The 15,363-nt window shown below is 40.3% G+C and overlaps 1 protein-coding gene across 7 annotated transcripts in view; it reads left to right on the top strand.

Annotated features, from left to right (window-relative positions):
• The window catches only part of TNRC6B (trinucleotide repeat containing adaptor 6B), a 259,143-nt gene that overhangs the window by 174,535 nt on the left and 69,245 nt on the right, over nt 1-15,363 (top strand). For all 7 annotated transcript variants that reach the window (XM_053582661.1, XM_053582663.1, XM_053582659.1 and 4 more), the window contains 2 exons: nt 7,155-7,242; nt 14,083-14,104. In XM_053582661.1, coding sequence (XP_053438636.1) covers nt 7,155-7,242; nt 14,083-14,104 — 110 coding nt within the window. The remainder of the gene's footprint in view (nt 1-7,154; nt 7,243-14,082; nt 14,105-15,363) is intronic.

Genomic DNA, 15,363 nt, shown 5'->3' with positions numbered 1-15,363 from the left:
TATGTTCTAGGTGCCTATGACTGGAAGTAGAGTAAGACTGACTCCCCATCCCCTGCCTTTGCAGACACTAGCAGTAGGAAATGGACACATACTTAGCTGCTTTTCTCTGGTCTGACAGGTGCTCTGGAGGAGGCAGGCCAGGTACCTGTGGGGACACACATAGGAGCTTGTTTGTTGACACCTGAGGGGAGTGGTAGGCCTCTTGATTGGAGGTGGGAATAAGAGGTCGAGAAGTTTTAGTTGATGTATTTGTGTACACCAGTACCAGTTTGATTCCTTATTCAGTTTCTAGAAAATGTATGCCAGTTAATTTGAAAAATGCATTTCCTCTAGGGGGAGCCCCTCCCTGCAGGTTCTTCCCTGTCCCCTGCATTCACTCTTCCTGCACCTCCTCAGAAACACCAGGCTCACACTTCTTTGCCTTTGCTATTCTTTCTGTACAGAATATTCTCTCCCCACATGTGTACATGTCTCCATCCCTTGCCTCAGTGGGTCTCCATTCTCTATCCACTGTTATCAGAGAGGCCTTTACTAATTGTCATGTGTGGCTGTCACCCCACCTGTATCCTCTATCTGCTCAACCTGTCCTCTACATGGCACTGTTGCCTCTCTCCCCTACTTGATTGTAAGCCCCAGTGAAAGCCTAGGCTTGGTTTTATTTCTGCCATATCCCCAGTGCTTAGAAAAGTGCCTGGCTCATGTTAGACACCCAGTAAAAGTTGTTAAGGGAGTAGATCAGTTCCTGGCTATCCTGCTAGTAGGGAGGTGAAACACAGGAGCCTCCAAACCAGTCTTTGCCTATCAGATCCCTGGTAAAAGCAGCTCTGTGGCACAGAAAGTCATTTCACATGTTCTGATGCTGCCAATGACTGACAGCATTTGCCTTGAGACACTTCAGTGCCAGATGAGAGGCAGGTAATAGTTGTGGGATGTACGAAGGAGGACGGTTTTCTTTGGAATTGGAGTTGTCAGGGAAGGTTTCATTGAAGCAAATGGATGTTGAGCCGGGACTTGGCACTGGACTAAAGTCTGATGGGCAACAAAAAGATTCTTTTCTTTTCTTTTTTTTTTTTTTTGCAGTTTTGGCTGGGGCCGGGTTCGAACCTGCCACCCCCAGTATATGGGGCCAGTGCCCTACTCCTTGAGCCACTGGTGCCGTCCACTAAAAGGTTATTTTCTATGGTTAGGCATGCAGATGGGTGAGGGAAATGTGGGAGTTGCAGCTGTGTTGTGAGTGGCCTTGAATGCCAGCTCTGGGAGTTGTGGTTCAGATTCTCCAGCTCTGAGCATTGCTCTGTGTGATTTCAGACTGCTGGAGGGTTTGGCTGTGGATGCAGCAGGTCTTTAGGAATATCACCGTCATTGCTCGTCAACGTTCTGTACTTTTACGCAGAGTAGGGACTGCGCCTCAGTTCATGAGAATTCTGCATGTTTTCCTTTCTGTTCCAGAACTGCCTTTCTTTTAAAAAGTCACTTCTTTTTCTCTCAACTAAGGATTGTTGTAAAAAAAATAAAGAAAATGTTGTTGAATTTCTTTCCTCACCTTAGAGGTTCTTAAAAGTAGTTTGAAGTCAGGGATGGTGCCTGTGACTCAGTGAGTAGGGTGCCGGCCCCATATGCCGAGGGTGGCGGGTTCAAACCCAGCCCCGGCCAAATTGCAACAAAAAAATAGCCGGGCGTTGTGGTGGGCGCCTGTAGTCCCAGCTGCTCGGGAGGCTGAGGCAAGGGAATCACGTAAGCCCAAGAGTTAGAGGTTGCTGTGAGCCATGTGACGCCACGGCACTCTACTCGAGGGCAGTACAGTGAGACTCTGTCTCTACAAAAAAAAAAAAAAAAAGTAGTTTGAAGTCTTACCATTCTGGATTTATTCTAGATTATGGTGTTTGCACTTGCTTTATCTTTTGTTTACCCATACGGTCCCTCAGTTCTTCCAGTACTGACAAGAGTCAAGCAGAAGTGACAGGAAATCCCCAGCTCCTAGCCAAGTGCTTCCTAACCTGTTAATGTGAAGACACAGAGAAACAAGATTTGTGCAGCACACTGCAGCAAGATGAGGTTAGTTTGGGCTGGGAGTTCCTGAGGGCCATGAGGACTGTGCAGGGCTCTGTATTCCTTGCCTACCTGGAAGCCGGGCACACCTCTGAACCATTTTTGGCACATAGCACGGAAGTAGAGGTACCCACAGTATTCAGTAAATTTAGTAAGTGTTTACCAATGAGCCAAAGCAGTTTTATATCTGGCTGTGTTCTTAGAGATAAGAGAAAAGATGGATGATCTCTCCTGCCCTTTATGCTTAGACACAGTTGATGGTTGAGTAGGATTCACCTCGTCATCTGGCATTTGTATTTGGTTGCTGTATAGGAAGTTTGATTTTTGAGCTACAAATTAGGTAATAATCTTTTTTTTTTTTCTTTTAGAGATGGGGTCTTGCTTTGTCTTCTAGGCTGGAGTGCAGTGGCACTGTGATAGCTCACGGCAGCCCCCAGCTCCTGGGCTCAAGAAATCCAACTCAGCTTCTCAAGTAGCTAGGACCACAGGCATGCACCACCAGGCTGGGCTACTATGCATGTGTGTGTGTGTGTTTAGAGAAGGGGTCTCACTAGCCTGTTGCCCAGGCTGGTCTTAAGTTTCTCTCCTCAAGTGACTTGCCCACCTCAGCCTCCCAAAGTGCTGAGATTACAGGCGTAAGCCCCTGCCTCCAGTGGTAATAATGTTTTAAAGTGTATATTTAAACAAGAATTTTAGAGTAATGGTTCTCAACTCCAGCTGCATGTTAGAACCACTTGGGGGAGACTTCTGAATATCCCTAGAGATTTCTATGTAATTGATCCAGGGTGCTGCCTGAATAGTGGTTTTGTGTTTGTTGTTTGAATTTTGTTTTTAGAAACAATCTCAAATTTACAAAATCAGTATGATTTTAAAAATCCCCTCCCCACAGTCATTTGAGAATAAACTGCTGACTCAGCATCACCCACCTGCAGCCCTTTCACTAAGGCTGTAGTGTATTTCTAACAAAAAGAATGTTCTTCTGTAGAACTACAATATAACCAACAAGGGAAAAAACTAACACTGATACATGGAGAGTGCCAAAAAAAATTTAAGATGGGGAAAAAACTGTATTGGAATTATCATACTCAATATATACTGATAACAAAAGATAAATACAAGTCACATTTGACTTCTGCAATTACAGAAGATGATCAAAGTGATTTTCATCAGTGTCCAGACACTTCTGATTACAGAGACCTATTGCATGAGCAACGTTGACCAAAGTGTCCACTTGTATCACCGCGCATACCGTTTTAATTTCTTCCCAAAGTACGTTCAGGGTAGCTGGTTTCTTAGGGTACACCATATCCTTTAAGGTTCCCCATACTCACACCTCGTTATACTTCCACAACATTCTCAGATTTCACACACCACTTCATGCTTCTGCCATTTTCTTTGTCCTGCCTATCACATGGTGACGCTAACATTCTTTTGATTAATACCATCTTTTGAGCAAACTTCATCCTACACATTGCTACTATAATTCAATTCAACTTCAAAAATTAATACATCGATAATAGCTCTTAAAATGTGTATGCCTTTTTTTTTTTTTTTTGGTACTTTCGGTATTACTACTTCTTACTCTTTAGCTCTATTAAAGGTATGACACTCGCCTTTATAGGACCACAGGTTACATCTGGTTTATGTCTCTTCAGTCACCTTCCATTTGTAACAGTTCTCATTCTCTCCTGGACTTCCATGGCCTTGAAACTTTCGAAGATTGAAGGCCAGTATTTTGTAGAATGCCTATCAGTGTGAAATTGTCTGATATTTCCTTGTGATGACACACAGGCTATATGCATTTGAAAAGACCATTGAAGAAGTGCTGCTGTGTTCTTACATCATCCTGTGAAGCAGCTTACAGTTTCAATTTGTCCATTACCAACAAGGTTCACATGGATTCCTTGATTAAGGTGGTATCTGCCAGGCTTCTCCTTTTTTTTTTTTTTTTAGACAGAATCTCATTTAGTTGCCGTTGGGTTGAATGCCGTGGTGTCATAGCTCACAGCAACCTCAAACTCTTGGACTGAAGCTATCCTTTTGTCTCAGCCTCCAAGTAGTTGGAACTATAGGTGCCCACCATAATGCCTGGCTGGTTTTTCTGTTAGTAGAGGTGAGGGGTCTCACTTTGCTCAGGCTAGTTCCAAACTCCTGAGCTCACAATGGTTCTAAACCACTGTGCCCACATACTTCTCCTTTACATGATTACTCTTCTCCCTTTTATAAGTATTTTATAGAGAGATGCTATGAAACTATGTGAATATTTCATTCTTTATCACTTTCAGTTTCTTTGGTTCCTATTTCTCTTTGTATGGACTCATGTCTTCCTCTCATTATTTATTTTGATGTTCAACATGAACATGACAAGGAGCCCCTTCAGACTGTCTTCTGTGACCATTTGAAATTCTTTGAGCACTTCCTTAATTATTGGCAAACTTAATAAACACATTCTAGGCTCTTTTTCCAAAGGACTCTGGTTTGTTTAGTGACAAATGGTATTTAGGAGCCACAGAACTGGATGCTAAGTGTGTTCATTGCTGTCTCCATGTTGCTTGTCCTATAGCCCTTGAGGAGAGATTCAGCACAGAATCTCAGATTCCCTTGAGGAGAGAGATTCAGCATAGGGATCTTTTTAAAGCTCTCCAAATGCTGCTTATGCTCAGTCTAGATGGAGAGCACAGCTGAATTAGAAAAGAGGTGGATCCCACACCGTTTAATTCAGCATCAAGTAAATGGCAAGTTTTTTAAGTCTAGTTTGGCAAAAAGGAAATTCTTCCTAAGGAAGTAAAATATAAAGAGGAGACTAACTTCTACCAAGATCCAAGGTAAAAAACAAGGGTAAAAGCACAGTCTGTCTCCTGGAAAGCTTTGAAAAATATTTGTTTTGGAAATAAATCTTTTAGTAAGCATGAATGTCTATCTCCCTGAATTACCCATTTATAGGGAAAATATTTGAAAAGGTTAGTTGTTTTTTTTAAGAATATGTCTCATTAGAACTTCTTTTTTTACATTGTATTTTTTCAAGATAAACTTTTAATTTTATACTAATTTTAGATTGAGAGAAAATGGCAACTTAATGCTTGTTTTTTGTTTAAAGAATATTTAAACAGACATTCAGGCTGTGGTTGCTTTTTTTCTGTAGGCAGTTTCACTATAAAATCCAGCAATTTGGACATGAAGAAACCCCATCCCTCAAGCACTTTCAGCAAGAGGCTGTTAGAGCCAAATGTGACAGGATCTGTGGCCAGCCTAGCTTAGATGGTCAGCATCCATCTTGCCAGTTCTTGTAAACTCATTTTCGCAAAGTAGTGCCCTGCTGCTAGTGGATTTTCTCCAAGAGCTTCGTACTTATGCATACTCTGACTCCAAAAAAATCCAGCATTAGACCTAAGGAATTTTCAGTAAAATCTCATCCCTGATTGTATGAATTTTACTTACCGGGTTTTTGTATGTTTATGCCCCGAGGTGCAGGAGGAGAAAGGCTAGTGTTTGTGGAGGTAGACAAAGTCAGTGACAACTTAAACATGTAGGTAAAACAATTTTTAAATTTTTTGTTTTTTATAAATAAAAGATTAATTACTTATTCATGAGAGCCCACCTCAGTTTTGGTCCTCAGTTCTTTTAGTATGGGTTGAATGTGTTAAACTAGATCTCCACTGCCCAAACTTGAGTCCTTTAGGAACTATCTTTGTGATTTTTGCCATGTTTGCAAACCTACTATTTACTTACCATTTTTCTTTAATTTGATTCACTTTTTTCTTTTTTTCTTGAGACAGAGTCTCACTGTGTCACCCTCAGTAGAGTGCCGGGGCGTCACAAATCATAGCAACCTCAAACTCTTGGGCTTAAGGGATTCTCTTGCCTTAGCCTCCCAAGTAGCTGGGACTACAGGTGCCCACCACAATGCTCGGCTAATTTTTGGTTGCAGTTGTCATTGTTGTTGAGCAGGCTTAACCCACCAGTTTCCGTGTATGTGGCTGGCAGCCTACTAACTGAGCTACGGGCACCAGCCTTGACTCACTTTTTTGAGACAGGGTCTCAATCTGACTCCTAGGCTAGAGTGCATTGGCACAGGCAAAGCTGTTCCCTAAGATTATGGGTGTGAGCCACCTCACTTGGCCTATTTTAACTCACTTCGAACTTGGCTTTGATCTAGGGGATATTTGTGAAACTGTGGATTTGTTATGTTGATCACAGATAATCATAAGTACTGTAGGCATTGTCTGTTCAGTACTCTGGGGACCTGAGAAATAGGTCTGTGTTTCAGTAAGCATTGGGTCTGGGGGTTCCTACCTTAAGCTTTGAAGTTATACCAGTAGGTTGCTTATATAGTTTTTCTCGGTTTATACATAGAGTAAAAGTTGATGGAATTAGAGTAAATGTTACTTTCAATAGTTATTTGTGAAATGTGAAATATCAATTATATTATCTTAATTTCTTAAGATTCAGCACATTTCTTCAATTGGTATGTTTATTATTGTGCATTATTCTGTTGTAATTAAGTGGAACAAAACTTGATTGTTTTAATTCATGTGTACAGGAGGATACAGTTGTGAACTCAGTAGGGAATACATTGATTTATACTCTTTCAATAACTGCCTTAAATACATATATATCTATATAGAACCTGCTGTATTAATAATGAGAAAATATGGACTTTAGGACATAAGAGTTTTTCTGTTCACTCTGAAGATGTCATGGGAAAACACTGAAATTATGATATATATGTACTATAATTAATTGCATTATTTGTGAGGAATATTGCCAGAAGCAAATGGAATATTACCACATGCAAGTCAAGTCCTTTGCTGAGTAGAAATACGTTAATCCTCCATGTGCGTGCACATATTCTTTTAGCTAGATATTACATAATCTCATTTTAATAGACTTCTTTGAAACTAAATGCCATGTTTTATAAAAGGGATGATAAACCAAGATGTGAGAATAATTAAATGTGGTACATTTTATGCGTCCTTTTGGGTTTAGGTGAAATACTGTTCACAGAGATGAACAGTCTTGGAACCATCTATAAGCATTGAATTTGCTTATAGAAATGAATTATGAATATAGCTGTGTAACCTTCTGGTATGATATTACTTTAACAGAGAGAAGGAGCAGGAAAGGGAAGAACAGTTAATGGAAGACAAGAAAAGGAAGAAAGAGGATAAAAAGAAAAAAGAAGCCACTCAGAAGGTGGGTTTCATCAATTAAGTCTGTCTTACATCTGCTGAGCATCCACAATAAGAAACTGGCTTCAGGTGGTGCCTGTGGCCTCAGTGAGCAGGGCACCGGCTCCTTATACTGAGGCTGGTGGGTTCGAACCCAGCCCTGGCCAAACTGCAACAAAAAAATAGCCAGGCATTGTGGCGTGCGCCTGTAGTCCCAGCTGCTCGGGAGGCTGAGGCAAGACAATTGCTTGAGCCCAAGTGTTTGAGGTTGCTATGAGCTGCGATACAACGGCACTCTACCGAGGGCGATTAAGTGAGACTGTTTCTTAAAAAATAAAAAGGAAAAAGAGAAAAGAAACAGATCCCAATAATGCTACATGAGATATTAGTTTACTTAAAAGTTAGAAGAATTGGAAGTGGTAGAAAGTTCAGGGTCCGTACTTGTTACCATAAAGTAAATGTTAAATAGGGCTGCAGCTGATATTTTTCTTAATAAAAAATATTAAGAAAGGCAGGAGAGTTTTCAAATGCCCAACTTGTGTCATGCTTCCTTATTTGTCTAATAACCTAATCTCCTAATCTCTCATTTCCTAAAGCAAGTATAGAGAATAACTTTTTAAAATGTGCTAGAGTTTGCCTTGATATTCTTTACCACTGTAGCACTGTTGTTTTGATGAGTCTGCCTTTGGATAACTCCCCAAAGCAGAAACCCCCCCTCAGAAAGGATCCAGCAGGCCTCTGTAGTGTTTGAGGGACAGGGGGATCTAGCATTGCATGGCTTTGAGGAATTTACTTGAGAAAAGGAGAGACACTAAAAGAAAAAACACACAGGGCTGACAGCTGTCAACTGTGAGGTCTCACAGTGTTTGACAGAGCTATCTGAGGCAGAGTGGCCCTTGCCCTTGCCTGCTTCCCCTGCCTCACCATTCTTTTTGTGTCTCCTAACTGGGACTCTGGTTCAGCAGGGTCACTTTGGTGGCTTTTTTGGAGGCAAGATGATTTGCTACCAGTTCTGGTTACCACTTGGGAATTAGGGCCTCACTGAGGGGCAGGTTTGAGGGTCCCTGCTATGGTGCTAGTTAAACTGTTAATAAAGTTTAAAGGATCTCTCTAGGTTTAGAACAGTGTCAAAGCAATCAAATACAAGCTAGGGTAAGGTGTAAGGGTCACTGCAGGTTTTCCCAGCATTATTGGATATGGCATTTCCCATAATTCATTCTTTAAGTTATTGAAGTAAATCATTTGTGAGAATCAGCATAAGATTTTCGGATTTGGATTGTATGTGACCCTGCCATGTTAACTATATGAAATATAACTTTATCTTTTCTTTGTAACTTAATTCAAAGGGACATTCATAAATATTTGATGCTGTTAATAGACGGCTGTGCTCTTGAAGATTTTGTCTGTTTTTGTTTCTGTCGATTTCTGTTAATAAACTATGTTGTCTATCACCTCTTTGTGCTATCAGGGTATCTGCTTCTAATGTGTTGTTTCTCATCTATCTTAGTTTGTTAGGGTTGTATAAAAAATAGAATCTACAACAGTGGTTCTCTACCTTCTTATTGCCACAACCCTTTAATACAATTCCTCATGTTGTGGTGACTCCCACCCATAAAATTATTTTTGTTGCTACTTCATAACTGTAATTTTGCTACTGTCAAGAATCGTAATGTAAATATCTGATATTAGGTGACCCCTGTGAAAGGGTCATTTGGATCATGATCCACAGATCTAGAACTGCTGATCTAGAATAAAGAGTCTGGGCCAGGTGGGCATGGTGGGTCATACCTATAATCTCCACACTTTGGAGAAGGAGGATTGCTTGATCCCAGGAGTTTGAGGCTGCAGTGAATTGTGATCACACCACCTCACTCAGCCTGGGCCACACAGCAAGGACTCTGCCTCTTTTTTTTGAGTTTCACTATGTCGCCCTTGGTAGAGTGCTGTGGCATCACTGCTCACAGCAACTTCAAACTCTTGGGCTTCAGTGATTTCTCTTGCCTCAGCCTCCCAAGTAGCCAGGACTATAGGCGCCCACCACAATGCCTGGCTATTTTTTGGTTGCAGTTGTCATTGTCGTTTTAGCAGGACCGGGCCAGGCTTGAACCCCCCCTAGCTTCAGGGGGCGCCCTAGTCACTGAGCTTACAGGCGCCCAGCCAAGCCTCTGTCTCTTAAAAAGAAAAGAAAAAGGGCCAAGCACAGTGGTGCATGCCTGTAATCCTAGCACTCTGAGAGGCCATAGCAGGTGGATTTCCTGAGCTCACAGGTTCAAGACCAGCCTGAGCAAGTGCGAGACCCCCATCTCTGAAAGGTGGTGTGGCAGGTGCCGGTAGTCCCAGCTACTTGGGAGGCTGACACAAGAGAATCGTTTGAGCCCAAGAGTTGGAGGTTGCTTTGAGGGCGACAAAGAGAGACTCTGTCTCAAAAAAAAAAAGTTTGAATAAAGAAGTCAGATAATACCCAGAAGCTTTTTTGTACTTCCCTTTGGATATACAGCCACTTCCCCTATCCCTGAGGTTGCAGCATGCAGGTCCACCAGCTGTCAGGTGTTAGTAGCATCCTCCCTGTGGCTTCCAGGCTCTTGTTCCTTTCCCCTTGACCCACTGCCCACTCTCCCCCCGCTAATGGAGTGATGTGAGATAGAACCTTAGTGAAATCTTTATTTCCTTCAAGGTACGCACACATTTCATCTACTAAATTGGTACAGACATCAACTTTTGTAGTCTGTGGGAATGGCTGGACACAAAAGAACTCAAGCAAAGACTTTTAATAAGAGGATGCCAAATAGAGCAATTGTTTTACACAATATTCATTTCATTTTCATTCTTAGCATAGATAAGTGTTTCATTAAACTAAAAATATTAATATCAAGAAATTATTAATAAAATATGCATATTACCTATTACATACTTGTGTTGTGGATTCTACTATGAAAAATTATTTAAAATGGAGATGATATGGATATATTTGAGAGTGAATTGGGATTGCTGACACGGAGAATGGAATTTCTGCAGCTGGGCAGTCTCCCTTGTGTGCTTGCCTCTGCATTAAGAACTGATTAAGGAGTGCTGGCAAAGAGGAAAAGCACCATAAATGAGATTTGAAGTGGTTAATTGCGAGCAATAAAAATTCAATCATTTTTGCTCAAAAATTTTTTATTTCAGCTAACAGTCTAGGTTGAGACAGGCAAACCCGTGGCCTTTGAGATTGTTTTATTATATTGGACCATTGCATAATTTCAGAATTAAATTCTGATGTAGCAGTTTTAAGGAGAGAACACAAAGCTTACCATGTGACTGTCTTAGTGGTTTCCGACCTTATTGTAGAAACAACCCCTCAACTAAGAGGCATAAAATGTGCTGTGATGCAAAGAACTATAGAGAATGTGCCAGAGGTTCTATTACGTGGTCAGTCAGTCAGTCAGCAAACATTTGTGGTGCCTCTTCTAAGTGCTTCCACATCTTTCATGCTGCTTACCTCCCCCCCCCCCCGCTCCCCATAGCCAGTTCTTTGTGTCTGTCTTCACTGCTAGACTAAGTTTCTTGAGGTTTTATTCATATTTGTATTGCCAGTATCTGGGGCAGTGGCTGGTGCAGAATAGTCACTTAAAAATTGCTTATTTAGTGAATGGTCAAGAATGAATGACGGCAACATCATTTTCTTAAGGAACTGGTTTTTATTTAAAGCTAAAATTAAATGACTTCCACCCAGCAGTTAAGCATGAGCTTTTTACACTGTATCCAGTGGCACTGGCGGTTTACTGTTTATAAAGCCTTCACTGAGTAAACTGTTAGATTTCCATTCATGAGAAAGGTGTCAAAGAAGGATTCCATTCATGTTCATTAGGCTGATGCTGCTAAAGGAGCATTGTTTAGTGTTGGCTGAATAGACGCTTTGATCATCCAGCTTTTCACCATCTGGGGGACAGCTCTTTTAACAGAACCTACATTTTAAGACATATTTGACATTATTTGGGTTTGTAGCTTTCAGTGGGAAGGCATTGACTTCCTGTATTACGGATTTTCAAAATGGCATTCTAAGAAATACTTATAATGGTATAAAACCTAAATTGCTTTAGGGAATTGGTATGTGGATGCAAATCATTAACTCTTGGATAAGTGGGGTTATAGAAAAATTAAACAAGGATATTTTTGGTAGAATTGAGCTCTGTAACAATGAGTACTGAGTGAGAAACATTCGTTTTAAGGCACCATGTTCCACAAATTGACTACCATAGAATTAGCTTGTCCTTTCACGTAGGAAGCATTCCAGGAGGTCTTGCGGTAGACTACTTAAGTCAGATGTATCCCCTGACAGTGGAGTGCTGGAAGCCCTTGTGAGGGGGCAGGTTAGCTGCAGGGCATTCCCTCCAAAGGTGACCACATGTTCATAAACACCTATAGCAGTAACCCAATGTGGTCAGCTGCAAATGATCAGATCTTTTCTTTTCTAAATGAATATTTTTATTGCAAATATCAGATAACAAATATAAAAATGCTTTAAGAGATTAATAGTTAGCAAAAGAGTGACAAAGCACTTACAATCTCAATACTGTAAAGTAACCACTAGTGGAATGCCAGCATATTTCCTTTGGATGTTTTTCTTATGTCTGACCTTTGTGGGTTTCATGCAGGACAAGTATAATTAGGTATGCTCCTTTATTTCCCCCTCTTAACAGTATCAGAAGCAGTTTTTCACGTGGCATCCAATCATCATTTCCAAACTCTGTAAAAACCCATTACTGTGTCAGTCTGTCCAACCTTTTAAGTTAATTACTTCCATAGATGAATTAGTCACTGTATGAAGAAATGTTTTTAACAGAGAACTCTTGATTTGTTCAAAATTTACATATTTCAGTCCTATTGCTATACCTCATGTTATATATCAACTTTAAGAATGATAGCAAACATTTATTGAGCATTGGCATGAATATCTGATTTAATTTGTACAACAATTCATAACAACGTATGCAGGGATATACTGTTATCTCTGTTCAAAAGATAATAGAAAATGACAAGTCTTAGTTTTGAATCTTTCTTTCTTTTTTTTTTTTTTTTTTATTGTTGGGGATTCATTGAGGGTACAAATAAGCCAGGTTACATTGATTGCAATTGTTAGGCAAAGTCCCTCTTTTTTTTTTTTTTTTTTTTTGGCAAAGTCCCTCTTGCAATCATGTCTTTCCCCCACAAAGTGTGACACACACCAAGGCCCCACCCCCCTCCCTTCGTCCCTCTTTCTGCTCCCCCCCCCCCCGCATAACCTTAATTGTCATTAATTGTCCTCATATCAAAATTGAGTACATAGGATTCATGCTTCTCCATTCTTGTGATGCTTTACTAAGAATAATGTCTTCCACTTCCATCCAGGTTAATATGAAGGATGTAAAGTCTCCATTTTTTTTAATAGCTGAATAGTATTCCATGGTATACATACACCACAGTTTGTTAATCCATTCCTGGGTTGGTGGGCATTTAGGCTGTTTCCACATTTTGGCGATTGTAAATTGAGCTGCAATAAATAGTCTAGTACAAGTGTCCTTATGATAAAAGGATTTTTTTCCTTCAGGGTAGATGCCCAGTAATGGGATTGCAGGATCAAATGGGAGATCTAGCTTGAGTGCTTTGAGGTTTCTCCATACTTCCTTCCAGAAAGGTTGTACTAGTTTGCAGTCCCACCAGCAGTGTAAAAGTGTTCCCTTCTCTCCACATCCACGCCAGCATCTGCAGTTTTGAGATTTTGTGATGTGGGCCATTCTCACTGGGGTTAGATGATATCTCAGGGTTGTTTTGATTTGCATTTCTCTAATATATAGAGATGATGAACATTTTTTCATGTGTTTGTTAGCCATTCGTCTGTCATCTTTAAAGAAGGTTCTATTCATGTCTCTTGCCCATTGATATGTGGGATTGTTGGCTTTTTTCATGTGGATTAATTTGAGTTCTCTATAGATCCTAGTTATCAAGCTTTTGTCTGATTGAAAATATGCAAATATTCTTTCCCATTGTGTAGGTTGTCTCTTTGCTTTGGTTATTGTCTCCTTAGCTGTACAGAAGCTTTTCAGTTTAATGAAGTCCCATTTGTTTATTTTTGTTGTTATTGCAATTGCCATGGCAGTCTTCTTCATGAAGTCTTTCCCCAGGCCAATATCTTCCAGTGTTTTTCCTATGCTTTCTTTGAGGATTTTTATTGTTTCATGCCTTAAATTTAAGTCCTTTATCCATTTTGAATCAATTTTTGTGAGTGGGGAAAGGTGTGGGTCCAGTTTCAGTCTTTTACATGTAGACATCCAGTTCTCCCAACACCATTTATTGAACAGGGAGTCTTTCCCCCAAGGTAGTTTTGAATCTTTCAAAAATTCAAAGATAGAGGTGCAAAATACACAAGCCCAGGCCTCCTGCCAGGTTTTGAATACTTTCTTACCATGACCTCTCATGCCTCTATGATGGGTCCCTGAAGTTTTGCTTTGTAGGTGTAAGGCTAAGTGTCTGAGTCTGTATTCATAGGGGAATCTTTTTGTCTCTATGGCTAATTTAGTTTGGGGGCCATAACGATTTGATTTTCTCTAGTCATAGCAATCAAATGGCAAATAGCATTCACAGTGTAGCGACCACATCATGTAATGAGAGTATAGTGCTCTTATTATTATTTTTTTTTTTCAAGTATTCTTCCTAATGGTCATCAGGTAAATTATAGCTATGTTCTAGAAGATGTTTGAATTGACTCCCAGTTTCTTTTTCTGGATTTCAACTATGCTTGTGTATATGACAGCCTGGATTACCTGAGTTGTCAGAATAAAAGTAGTCATACATTATAATGCTGAATTGGAAAGCAAATCTCATTTGCTGATGTCTGTTCATTTTGCAGGTCACGGAACAAAAAACCAAAGGTAAGATATTTTTTCTTTTTAAATTATTAGAATGTTTTGTGTTTAGATTTTAGTGGCTGAGCAGGTTACTTTACAGTCACTGAAGAGCAGTAGTAACAAATTATAAGTACTTGTATTAGTGTTTCTAGTTGACCTTAAATTTTTTGGGAGACAAAAGAGGAAACACCTTGTTTTAAAAGTATATGGCGGGCACGGTGGCTCATGCCTATAATCCTAGCACTCTGGGAGCCCCGGGCGGTTGGATTGCTTGAGCTCATGTGTTTGAAACTAGCCTGAGCAAAAAGTGAGACCCTATTTCTACTAAAAATAGAAAAACTGAGTCAAAAGGATCGCTTGGGCCCAAGAGTTGGAGGTTGCTGTGAGCTATGTTGTCACGGCATTCTACCCAGGACAACAGTTTGAGACTCTGTCTCGGGGAAAAAAAAAACTAAACTAAATAAAAGTATACAGATCATGATTTTGAACTGAACCTTTTCAAAAAATTTTTTAGAGTCAGGGAAGCAAGAGGATCACTTGAGCCCAGGAGTTTGAGGTTACTGTGAACTATGATGACACCATGGCACTCTATCCTTTTGACTCTTGTCTCAAAAAAAAAAAAATTTTTTTTTTTTTTTTCAAGCAATATCAAAAGACAGACCACCAGCTCCTGATTTACAGATGGGAACTAGAAGGGTCGTTAAACACTTTAACCCATGGCACACATTGAATCCAAAAATGGAATGTTGGTGTGTGGATGTTCACACTATCTTCTGAGCTAGAGCCTGGAGTATGCTTTTTAAAGATAACACATCTTGAGTAGGTTAACTGTGTTACAAAATAGTGATGTGGTATAAATAAAAGCAGGAATCCCTCAGGTCATTCTTTACTTAATGGTCTTTGTCTCTTTGGTTTTTTTTCTCTCCTATCGATTTTAATTTTGATATGTTATGTCTGGTGATGGTTACATTTTGAGTCAGTTCCCCTTAAGAATGGGAGACTTCATCCCTGGATGTGGCTCCTCTTCTTGCTCACCTAAATATGTGTATCAATTTGGTATATATAAGATAGAGTCATTTGCATAGAGGTACAAAATACACAAGCCCAGGCCTCCTGCCAAACTTTCACAGTCCAGCCGTGCGTGGCCCTAGCAGATTTGTTTTTGAAAAGCTCTATAGGTGATCCCAGTACATAACCTTGGCTGAAAACCACTGTTCTGGAGAAAGGGAATCAGAGGGGACTGTAACTTAGAGGAGGGTAAGGGTGATGGAGAGGGAGAGGGG

This window comes from Nycticebus coucang, chromosome 3 (assembly GCF_027406575.1).
Source record: "Nycticebus coucang isolate mNycCou1 chromosome 3, mNycCou1.pri, whole genome shotgun sequence".
Classification (NCBI taxonomy): Eukaryota; Metazoa; Chordata; class Mammalia; order Primates; family Lorisidae; genus Nycticebus; species Nycticebus coucang.
The sequence above is the reverse complement of the archived record's forward strand: the minus strand, read 5'-3'. Positions and strand labels throughout refer to the sequence as shown.